The sequence below is a fragment of the Talpa occidentalis genome, unplaced genomic scaffold (genome assembly GCF_014898055.3).
Source record: "Talpa occidentalis isolate TD23 unplaced genomic scaffold, MPIMG_talOcc4v2.1 talOcc4.9, whole genome shotgun sequence".
NCBI classification, from domain to species: Eukaryota; Metazoa; Chordata; class Mammalia; order Eulipotyphla; family Talpidae; genus Talpa; species Talpa occidentalis.
Genome location: NW_023605305.1, coordinates 34612427 through 34624470, shown reverse-complemented (window position 1 = coordinate 34624470; position 12044 = coordinate 34612427). Strand labels below are relative to the sequence as shown.

The 12044-nt window shown below is 51.6% G+C and overlaps 1 protein-coding gene across 1 annotated transcript in view; it reads right to left on the bottom strand.

The window, feature by feature from the left end:
- The window catches only part of SH3PXD2B (SH3 and PX domains 2B), a 106839-nt gene extending 95073 nt beyond the window's left edge, over positions 1-11766 (bottom strand). Inside the window, exon 1 of the mRNA XM_037500256.2 lies at positions 11663-11766. Coding sequence (XP_037356153.1) covers positions 11663-11737 — 75 coding nt within the window. The 5' untranslated portion in view covers positions 11738-11766. The remainder of the gene's footprint in view (positions 1-11662) is intronic.
- Positions 11767-12044: the final 278 nt, after the last annotated feature.

Genomic DNA, 12044 nt, shown 5'->3' with positions numbered 1-12044 from the left:
GCTCAATTACTACTAAACGTTAGCGGAACTAAAGATGCACTTTCCTCCCCTCCAAGTTCAAGGACCTCTTGAATTCTAGCACATTAAGAACCTTTCTGCTAATTGGCCTTTCCTGCCTCAGAACACCCATCTCCTTTAACCCTGCTCAGAGGCACCTCTCTGTCCCAGCAGGGAATGGACAGCCCAAACGTCAGAACCCTTCTCTGTCCACAAAGTCCCAAGTCAGGATCCAGTCACAGCCCTTATGACGTGGAGAAGCCTTTCAAGCAGATGGTGACCTCTGTGAGGACACAGGCTGCATGGTCATCCCAGCCTCTCTGCGGCTCAGGGCCAGCCTTGGCCCAGGATAGACAATAAACCCACATCTGTGCAACTGACTGGCAGCCAAGGGTGGCCCAAAGCCACAGGCTGCTGATTCACACCTTGGCTGGGGAGGAGGAAATGGTGACGCCACCACACGGGTTTCTAGCTTTCTTTGCCAGTACAGTGGGCAGGGGAGGAGTCCAAGCAATTCTGCTTAATTAAGCAAAATAGAAAATATTATCCTTATGTGCTTAAAGGCACCATTTCCCTTCTAGTCTGGGGTGGGGTGTGGGTGAGTTGACTGAAGCCTATTTATAGTCAACATTAGGCAGGAGAGACATCTGTGATCCTGGGCAAAGTACCTCTTTCCAAGCCTCAGTTTCCATATTAGTGAACTGGGCTAATACCTAGGAACAGACATTGATGGTCCTCACTGCCCAGGCTCTGTGCCCTTTACTCTCAGCAAGAGCACCCTGAGCATCCAAGAACAAAGGTCTCTCCCACTACTTGCAATTCCAGTCGGACTGTCCAGGCCTGGTCAAAGGATGGTCAGGTGACCTGGATGGGCCATATTTCTCATTGGGAAACTGGGCTCTTGAGGGGCCCAAAGGACCAAGGGACGGGCAGCTGCTTGCCTCTGGCTGTGCCCTGATGCCCTCCTGCTGTATGGTTCCAGCTGTCCAGGTCCTTTCCATGACTGAGTGTGGCACTTTCCCCTTTGTTCTGCTAGAGCCATCTTTCTGATCCATTCTTGGGGGCTTAATTTAGCCAGGGTGGTTTCTCTCACTTGCAACCCAAGAATCCTGACCAACACTCCTCAGCTCACAAAGCTGCTGAATCTCTCCCAAATTTTAGAAATACTACTGGCTTACGGTCCCTCGAATACTACCCCCCTCCCTAACTTCATCTTCCCTGGTCCCACAGAACCCTTCTTGTGGACAGGGGTCTCCCCCAGTCTCTCACGTTAGTCTATGTTCTGTGCACTCCATTTGCCTGGAAAGGCCTTCCTACCACCACCATGCCAGGGGCGTGCCCTTGAATACAGGCTCCTCCTAACTGCAATGGTGACTGCCACCCTGGACACCCCTGCCCCAGAAGCCTGGGGCTTTAACCTTCCTGAGTATGGGATACATGACATTTTTTTTTTTTAATAGCTAAGTTCTTTTTTTTTTTTTTTTAAGATTTATTTATTTATACAAGCACTGGGTACAGTCAGAAGCACGGGAGGGTGAGAGAATTCACCAGAGCCAGAGCGGGGAGCAGAGCAGGCAGAAGGACCGAAGTACACTGCTGAGGGGAGCAGCGGGCGGCAGGAGAGGTCTGCGCGCCATGTGGGACCCTCCTCCGGTGGCCGGGGAGCAGCCGGGGATGGAACCGGCGCTGCAGACACTGCGGGCAGTTTCGCAACCCAGCGCTCAACCGCTGCGCCACCGGGGAGGCCCGGGACACATGACTTCTATTCACTTGTGGTTCCTGGCCCAGGCAGAAGCCCCCAAATCATCTGGGCCCTACCTATCTGCCAAGCTTCATCTCCATCACTCAAATCTTTCCTGCTTTTTTCAGATAAGCCACATGCCAGAGTTTCCACTTCCCTGCCCTCCTGTTCCCTCTGCCTAAAATCCCTTTACCCATCTCCACTTGGCAATATCCCTCCCATGCTTTGTGATCGGCCTGGGGGTCACCTCCACTGTGCTATCTTCTCTAAGTCCAACTTCCCCAGAACCTAAGGGCACAGCCTCTGGCCACCTATCAACTTCCAGACTAGTCCAAAATGGCCCTGTCTACCTGTCTCTCTTGGGACACCGAGCTCTCTGAGGTCTGAAATCCTGGTGTGCTGTATATTATCCCTGCCCTTAAAAGTGCCTGGCCTCTGGAAGGACCTAGATTTGTTCATTGAATTCTCAAGAAACACTGTCAATATTACAAAGTAGGAAGGCTCTGTGGTTGTCACTTTTTTTGAAAGCGGTGGTTCTGGCATTTTCTCCAGACATAACCAGTAAAATTTGAATTTCAAATAAACGATGAGTAACTTCTTAGTCTAGGTAGGCCCCAAATATTACATGTTTATCTGAAATTCAGACTTAACTGGGTACCCTATATTTTCAGTTGCTAACTCTGGCAACCAACTCAGCCCTGGGATGGTCTGCAGATGGGCCTGCAAAACGGGGGGTAGTGTCCTGCCTGCTCACTTACCCATGACAGAAGTACCCCTAGTCCCTTCTCTCTTTGCCGCTTGGAGAAGGTCTAGGGCTTGCATAGGGGCCAGCAAGTACAGGGAGAGAAAGCCCTATAGTCTGAAGAACTGGGTGGCAGAATGATGGCAAAGCTGGGCTCCTGGGAGGACAGTGTTTCCGAGGAGTGAGCCACACCAGTCCCTGACTCCTGGTCCACTGTGGGAGATGCCGAGCCTCCTGAGTCTATCTTATTGGCTAGTCAGCAGGGACGCCTGCTCCACCCGGAGTCCAGCTAACCCCACTGACAAGGAATCTGGGAAAGAGACCACGAGGCCCAGTGTGTGGGCAGCACCCCAGGCCAGGAAGCTCCCAGGACAAATGTCCCAGCAGCCACCCTTCTCTGGCTTTCTGCACAAAAGCTCATTTATTCTCTTCTCCAAAGTCACCTACTTTCCAGAGGGGAAGGCTCAGGGCCAACGACGAGCGAATGGAAGAACCAGACTGGAACCCATCTCTGACTGCAGAAGCCATGTGCTCACCCCTCTAGTGACGCCGGCTCCTTAATAAGCGCTGTCCTTTCCTTTAGCCAAGGGTGGGGGCCTGCAACTTGCTATGTGCACCCACTGAACTGATAAAACGCTCACACATGGACCCCCTTCCCATGGCTGCAGCGACCCACAGCTGGCCTTCAGCTCCAATGGGGAGAAGATAACTGAGTCATGCGCACCAAGCCCATTCTCCCTCTTGCAGATGCTTCTCCAAGGAGAGAGCATGCACCCTAGCAATCAGGCAGAGCATGCTAGAAGAGGAGCGTGAGGAATGCTGTGGTCCCACTTGTCCTTCCTTGGCAGTGCCTTCCCAGGTACCTCTGAGTGGGTGCCAAGCAGATACATAAGATAAGCAGGGAAGGGAGGGGGTACACCTCTGACCTGAACAACCTTTCTGGTGCCCCTGTGACCTTGGGCCAGACCATCAAACTCTGGCCCACAATTCTTTCCACCCTGCCTGGCTGCCAGCACTCTGGGAAGGCCTGGCCCTGCTGAGTGAGGAGCATTTTAACTAGAAAAGCATCTGCTCAGGCCTCCCCACACAGTATTTTAAACTCATCTTTTTCCACTGCTTGGGCTTGCAGACTGCAAAGCCACATCTAGAGACCTCCTGCTGGGATGTGAGCCTGGAAAGCGTCCTGGAGGTTGGCGTCCACCTGGGGTGGGGAGGACAGGCCCTCAGAGAGGGTGAGGAATCTCAGGGTGGCAGGATGTGGGGACCTAGCTGGAGCTGCCACAGCTTGGCACTGCTTCTTTATAAAAATGAGCATTTGCTGTTTTTTATTTTTACTAAAAATAGGAATGTGTGTTCGCTGCAGAATATTTGGAAAACAGAAAAAAGCACACATGAGCAAAAAGAAAAAAGTGGCATCTATTTGCTCAGCTACATTTCTGTGCTTACATACACATTTTCACCCTTCATTTGTAATCAGGTGGGAATCAGCCTGAGCACGTTGTTTTGCAATCAGCATTACTATTTAATATTCCCAGGACAGAAGACCCTCTTGATTTGAGCTGTCTTGATGATGTTCTATCCTGTGGATGTAGGACGATTTAGTCTCACAACTGGTGGGTGTTTAAGCCTGACCAACTTTTTACAGTTGTAAATGATATCACAAGGCAGGCAGTAGCGTCCTGCCTGTTTGCTTCCCCATGGTGAAAGCACACCTAGTCCCTTCTCCTTTCACCACTTGGAGAAGGCCAAGGACTTCTCCAGAACCACTCCATGTAGGAGCACATGTGCACTCCTACTGTAACTCACAGTGCCAAGATCTTAGGACAGGGAAGGCCCACTGACTCTTCACTTTACCGTGTGAAGGTGGATCTCTCATTATCCCCATTTGACAGATGAGTAAACTGAGGAGCAGAGAGGATAAGTAATTTGTCTAAGTCACATAGCTGGTGGAATGCAGGGCAGGGATTTGAACCCAGGTTGTCTGTTTTTCTTTCTCTGCTTCCTAGAAGCACAGAAGGGTATACAGATTCAATGACTGAGATAAAGTGACATTTCAATAATCTGAAGATAAGGCAATCTGCCTCTGTGCTGTCCAGACAACTGCAGCAGCCCATGTGTAAAGGGAAGCAGACAATGATTTCTCTGAGTGTGGATGTGCCAGCAGGAGAGGCTCCTGGCATCGTGGGCCATAGGGAACAGGGGGCCCATCACTGCTGGTGAGGTCCAATGTTCTTCAATCAGAAGAAAGCAACAGTCTTTTTCTAAAAATCCGCCTAAGGGGCCTATGTGGTGGGGGGCAGGCCGCTACCTCTGTGTGACACAGATAGGGTGCAGGCCAAGAACCTATGTGGATCCCAGCAACATGGTTCCAGCTGGGGCAGGCACCCCATTAAAAGCTGGAGTGACACGAACGGAAAACACATCGCCTGACCTCAGGGTGGCAGGAAAGAGCCAGAAATTTGGCTCTGTTATCATTGTTCATGTTGCTTTTCACGACTCCCATAGAGTGGGACTGCCTTTTACCAGGAACACCAGGCTAGGTCTTTTTTTTTTTTTTTTTTTTTTTTTTATAGAGGCATGCTTTATTTATTTGTTTGCTGGTTTGTTTGTTTGTTTTGTTTATACATGCACTGGGTACAGTCAGAAGCACGGGAGGGCGAGAGAATTCACCAGAGCCAGAGCGGGGAGCAGAGCAGGCAGAAGGACCGAAGTACACTGCTGAGGGGAGCAGCGGGCGGCAGGAGAGGTCTGCGCGCCATGTGGGACCCTCCTCCGGTGGCCGGGGAGCAGCCGGGGATCGAACCGGCGCCGCAGAGGCCGCGCGCAGCTTCGCAACCCAGCGCTCAACCGCTGCGCCACCGGGGAGGCCCCAGGCTAGGTCTTATGGGACACAAGTTTACCTTCACAATCACCCTCTACTTATAGGCAGGAATGGTAACAATCCCAGTTTACTCAGACCCTCAGCAAGCTCGTCTACCAGGCCAGGAGTGTGGGAAGAGGAGAGGGCTCAAACCCAGTCTCTTCATTCTGAAGGCAACAGTGGGTCTGCAAGGACTGCCCTAGATGCTGGATTTATCCCCCTAGCAGGAAGGAAGAAGTGAGGGGGGAGTAAATTTCATTAAAAGGCACAAGAAGGAAGACATTTTGGGTAAGTTCTCACTTAACATCTTGGGCAGGATTTTGGGAACCTCAACTTAAAAGTGAAACATCCTGTGATGAAGCAGATCCTTCAACAACAACATTTCCTTCAAGGTTTTTCTCATCCAAGCTATAAGGAAATGATGTTACTAGGGGACTGGTGTGCTCATTTTGTAGATGTAGAAACGAAGACTGGGACTGAGAAAGTCACCCAAGGCCACGCAGGACTTGACCCTACATATGTTTGTCTCTGACACACCAAGTTCTTTCCACAAATTCAAGTTCGCGGTTTGCTCCAGAGCACTGAGCTCACCAGCCAGAAGCCTCCTAGAGACTGAAACAAGACAGCAGTAACACCAAATCTGCTCTGCAAAACTCAGCTGCTCGGAACAGTGAAGCCTGGGCTCTTGAGTCTGGCAGAAGGAGGAACACAGGGTGTGTGGCTCATCACTCCAGGGTTTTCCTGCAACAGATGACTAAAGGGTTGGGGGTGGGCTGTGTGTCATCCATCTAGGCTGAGTAAAGGTAAGATAAAGGATGGAGAAACAGGCACCCAGAAACCTAAGTGAACCCACTTGAGGTCACTTGGCTCATGGGTGGGAATCCCAAGGCTGCCACCTCTCCCAGATACACAAACATCTAGCTCAATTCCCAGGCCACCACTCCTGCTGTGTGACCTCAGGCACATGCCTCCACCTCTCTGAGCCTCCAGTTTCAAGGGTAAAATGGGAATGCTAATGTAACCACCTGAAGGATTAGGATCCTGAGTATAATTAAATCATACACATTAGAAGACAGCTCAATCCCGAAAAGAGGGCAAAGGATAAAACAGGCAATTCACAGAAGAGGAAACTCAAATGACTGGTAAGATGTAAAAAGATGCTCCACCTCAGTAGTGAGCAGGGAAATGCAAATACACACCACCATGAGATACTATCTTATACCCACTTGACTGGGAAAAACTAAAAAGTCTGACAATTCAGAGTATGAGCAAGAACATGGAGCAAAGGGACCCTCAGACATGGCTCTCGGGAATGTAAATAACAAGGTGTGTTACACAAATCCCCAGAACCAGCAGTCCTACCTCTGGAATATGTGCAAGGAGCAGCTATGCAGTTTTCTTGCTGGCAACATCCTAAAGGCCCTTCTAGGAGCTCAAATCAACAGGGGTATATTCATAAATGGAATATAAAACAGCAGTTAAAATGAACTGGATTTTTATCAGCAGAGATCTCACATGAGTGATGTTTTTATATAGTTTTAAAACATTCCATACAAGATTTTGGGGGACTGTTAAAAAGTTAAAACATTAAAAGGCGTTTGGGGCTGGGGTGGGAAGGAGACTAATTGTAAACAGGGGCAAGGGGTCTTTGGCGGGGATTGGACATGTTATAAAACTGTATTGTGGGGCCTCCCCGGTGGCACAGCGGTTGAGCGCTGTGCCCGCAGCCTCTGCAGCGACAGTTAGATCCCCGGCTGCTCCCCGGCCCCCGGAGGACGGTCCCACATGGCGCGCAGACCTCTCCTGCCGCCCGCTGCTCCCCTCAGCAGTTTACTTCGGTCCTTCTGCCTGCTCTGCTCCCCGCTCTGGCTCTGGTGAATTCTCTCACCCTCCCGCGTTTCTGACTGTACCCAGTGCATGTATAAATAAATCTTAAAAAAAAAAAACCAAAAAAAAAAAAAACTGTATTGTGATGATGGTTACACAACTGAATACATTTACTAAAATGGTCAGCAAATCATATACTTAACAAGGGGTGAACTTTATGGCACATGTATTACATTTCAATAAAGCTGTTAAAGAAGAAAACATCTACTAGTGTGTTTTTAAAATGTGCATGGGAGGGCCTCTCTGGTGGCACAAAGGGTTAGGATGCAACCTATGAAGCAATCTGCTGCCTCTGCTGCACAAGTTCGATCCCTGGCCATGCAGGGAGCAACCTACATGGTGCAGCAGACCTCTCCTGACTCGCTCACTGCTCCCTTCAGCAGTGTACTTTGGTCAATCTGCCTGTTCTGTTCCCTGACTCTATCTCGGGTGAATCTTCTCACCCCCCACACTTCTGGCCTGTACCCCAGCTCTGGTATACATAAATAAATAAATCTTAAAAAAAAAAAAGTGCATGGGAATGATAAATATCAAATGTATGCTGTTTCTTTGGGGGGTAGGTATTAGGAGGGCATAGAAGAGGCTTTGCATATGCAATATCTTATTTCTAAAAAAAAAAGATTTAAATGAATGTGGTAAAATGGAAACATCTGGCAGAGCTGGGTGGTAGATAGGTTTTTTATTATTATACATATCTGTATAATGATTTTATACAGGGTTATTTTTAGGGTTGCTGTGATGACTAATACAAAGGCCTTAATCAGTGCCTGGCCCACAACTGATCAAATATCAGCTATTAGGATTACTGCTGCTCTAACTATTACCACCACCATTTTGTTCCCTTAGTATCCAAAGATCTCAAGAGCAAGGCAATATCTCCTGGATCCTGCTAACAGAATCGCAGTCCCAAGCCCAAAGCTTTTACACATCCCTCTCCAGTGCAGGAAATGGAATAATCCAAATAAAACCCCCAGAATCTATAGAGAGCACTTCTTCCTCTCTTCAGCTCTGAGGATAACATAGCTGGAAAGGGTCTCCCTGGGGGTGGGGGAGTCACACATGAGTTCTAACCTTCCTATTCATCCAGAAAGCCCTGGCATAGGCAGAGAAAGGTTGCAGCCTCCGAAGACTTCACTTTCCTACCTCCAACAGAAGGTGGTGGGTCCCTCTCCAAGTTATAATATGGTTGATATTATCACCAATGATAATCTCAATCCACCTTGGGGATTTCAGAAGCTCTGGGGGCTTTTGCCCCTGCATTCTCCAGACTGGCCTGTGGCTCTGTCCCTGGGCCCACAGAGGATATCTGCCCACAGGTGAAGGAGGCTGGGGTAGTACCTGAAAGGCTGCTTCCCTGATCATGAAAAAGATGCCACTGCAGGTAGAACAGGTGGCCCAGCCCTAAAGTTCCAGATGCAATTCTCCAATGACATCTAAAGTACTTGTGACCTGTTCCCTCCAAGGCAACTGAGAGATGAGCTGGTGGTGGTCCAGGTGGGGAGGGTGGTGGAGAATGAGAATGAGGGGCATGGTGACCAGAACACCCCATAACATGTGCACATTCTAATATACTGGGTGGGTTCAGGGTTTGGGGAAAGAGCCATTTTGCCCCTCCATGGTTGGTTGTCATAATTGGGGATTCTACTAGCATCTAGTGGACAGAGGCCAGAGATGCTGCTAAACATTCTATAATGTGCAGGACAACCCCTCCGCCCAACAAAGAATGATCTGCCCAAATGTCAACAGTTAAATTCTACTTTAGAGGGAAGCAGCAGGGTTTAAAATGTACGGATTATAGATGGTGGAGCTCAGAGTTCAGAGAGGTAAATCAACTAGTCCACGGTCACACAGCAGATCGTGGCAGAACCAGGAACTGTCCAACTCCTCTGTTCATGTTATCCTCCCAGGGTGGCTGGATTTGGTTCAGAAAGGATGATGCCCAATGAGATGAAATCCAGGCCCATGCTAACAGCTGTTTCCATGCCCATTCCTTCCAGAGTGGCAAGGGTGAGTATGGCGTATGAACAGGAATGGGGTGTGGGTGGCTGCCATTCTGGCACTAACTTTACTCGGTACCTATAGATTTCAGTTCAACAGGCTTCAGTTCAAACCACAGTCTCTCTTCATCTGATAAAACCACGTGGCTGGTTACAGGGAGGGGGGCCCCTTGAATCATAAAAGTGACTAAATTATAAAGTACAAAAACAAGTTGTTGGTGAAATCCCTCCTCATGTTCCCAATCAGAGTGACGTGGACACCACGGGGCAGGGAGGCAGGCATGGAAGGTTATGGAACACCAAGTCTCCTCCAGGAAGTGGGAACCTCATTCTCACTTTACAGAAGAGAAAATGCAGGCTCGGAAGGTGACACATGCAGCAAGTGGGAAGCTCAAGATCTGCATCCAAACCAGTGTTGTAACATTTAGAATCAAGTCAAGGGGCTCCCAAATTGGGGGTGGAAAGAGTAACATGCCCCTCAAAGATGCAGAATCACTAGAGTTGGCAGTGAGGCATCTAAGTGAGCAAAGAATGAAAAGTCTCAGATCACAAATGGCAGATTTCTCATTTTTTTTAAAGGGAACCTTGCTTAGGAAAAATGAAGGGTGTGGCCTTTGGGAAGGTGTTTGGTTTGGGATACACCACTTCCTGGGCTCCAACAGACTTGGATTTATATCCCTGCTCTGCCCTTGACTGTGACCTCAGGTGCACCGCCTCACCTTCCTGAGCTTTAGTTTTCTCATCTGTCAAATGGATTTAAGAACTTCTTCCTGAAATGCTGTGATGGGAGAGAAAGGAGAGAGCACTTGGACGATGATGCCCAGGTTAGACAGCGGTGTCCAGCCTGCTGTCTGCCAGCTCACAGGTCTGGTAGGAGAGAGCCTGGGGAATTTCACACTTCCTCCCATTGCCATGTTGGTGAAAACTGTCTTCATAGCAAAGAGGCTACTCAGGTTCACCCTCAACAGGCTCAAACAAGAAACCAAGATTTGGCAGCATTTGAAACAGTTGGCAGAAAAAAGGGGGGGAAGAAAAAAAGACAATTTAGCTCAGCCCTGGAATCAAGGGAAACTTCACTCTATTTAAAGATGCCACAGGTCCAGGAAATAGCTTCCCACCTCCTGGCAAAGGGCTGAATAACTGGCTGCCCAGCCAATAACAATACAGACTCACACAGCACACCCTTTTTCTCTGAGTGCAGACTGGATGCCCAGCTATCTCCTTTCAGAATTTTAGAGGTTACTCATGGAGGGCATAGAGATCTGCTTTAGAAGAATGTGGCTCTTGTGAAAAAAGATCCAAAGATGACTTTTGCAGGGAGGCCAAGGAGCCGAATTTAGCCAGCCAACGCCCTTTGCTATTCATTGTTCTACACTTCTTTGTTAGGATTTTCTCCCTCCCTCTTGCTCTTTTTTCCCTTCCTGGTTAACTTCTCCCGCAGCAGCTCACAGCTGCCACTGCCCCCTTCTCACCACCAGAGACACCACAGCCCCTTCTCTGGTAGCCAGGCCTCCCCAAGGCCTCACCTGGGCCCAGCCTCCCACCGCCCCAATATCTCTCCACCAAAACCTCTGAAATGGTCCTAGGGCCCCTGGAACCTGCAGATTTGGCGCCCAAGCTGCTGTGGAAACCACTCCCCACCGACGTGCCCCTTGGGGCCCCAACACCTTCCAGAGGCCCGAAAACCTGAAAGCGCCTCCCCATTCTATAGCTTGCAGCCTTGCTGAGCCTCAGCCTTCCCATCTTTGACGCTACTGGCCCATTTCTCAAGTCCTCGCCAACTGGAAACCAGATCACTAGTTTACAGAGAGAGACACCTGGAGAAAACTTCGGTACATTCTGACGCAGAAGTTACTGGGGTGAGGGGGAGCAGGGGCTATTTTAACCCTTTTAAGGGGCAGGGGCGATTTTTAACCCTTTCAAGGCGCAGGTATACTCAAAGCATCGGTGCTGGGAGAGCTCCCCTAACGCTCAGGCCGGTTTCTCCAGGAGGACGAGGCGGAGCTCGGCGGGCGATCCCTCCAGGGGGCTACCTGTGGCTGGGCACCGAGGCCGAGCGCCCTGGACGGCAGGGCAGGACCGGACGGGGCGGGCGGCCTGCGGGCGCTGCTTTCCCTCCCTCCTCCTGTCCCTGTCACCAACACCGGCTGGGGACAGGCTTGTCCACGGATGGGCAGGACGAGAGTGGGGGGCAGCAGCGGCCGCGAGGAGCCGGGTGGGTGCGAGGCGCGAGGACTGGAGGAGGAGCAGAGGGGGCCGGGAGGGGGGAGGGGAGAGGGGAGGAGCCGGGAGACCCGCGCCGCGCAGCAGCCAGGCCGAGGGCCGAGAGGAGGGGGTGGGGGCAGCGAGCGCCGAGGGCAGAAGTTTTCCGAGCTTGGGGGCTGCGGGTCGCCCCCGGCCGGGCCCGGCGCGAGGGGGCGTGGGCCGCGCGCACTCACATAATGCTTGTTGGGCACCCGCCGCTTCTGCACGTCCAGCACCTTCACCTCCACGATGCTGCGCCGCGGCGGCATGGCCGCTCCTCCGCGGGGCCGAGCGCGGGTCCGGGGGGCGCGCCGCGCGGGCCGGCAGCCGGGGACACAGCGGATCCGGAGCCCGGGCCGAGCACGAGCCGTCAGCGCCGCCGCCCTTCGCTCCGCGCGCCCTCCAGCCCGGCCCGCGCCGCCGCCCGCCCCCGGCCCGCCCCCCGCGCCGCCGCCCCGCCCCGGCCCGCCCCCGGCCCGCCCCCGCGCGCCGTCGCCCCGCCCCCGGCCCGCCCCCCGCCGCCGCCCCGCCCCCTTAAAGGGCCCGGCCCCGCTCCCGCCCCCGCGCGGAACCCGC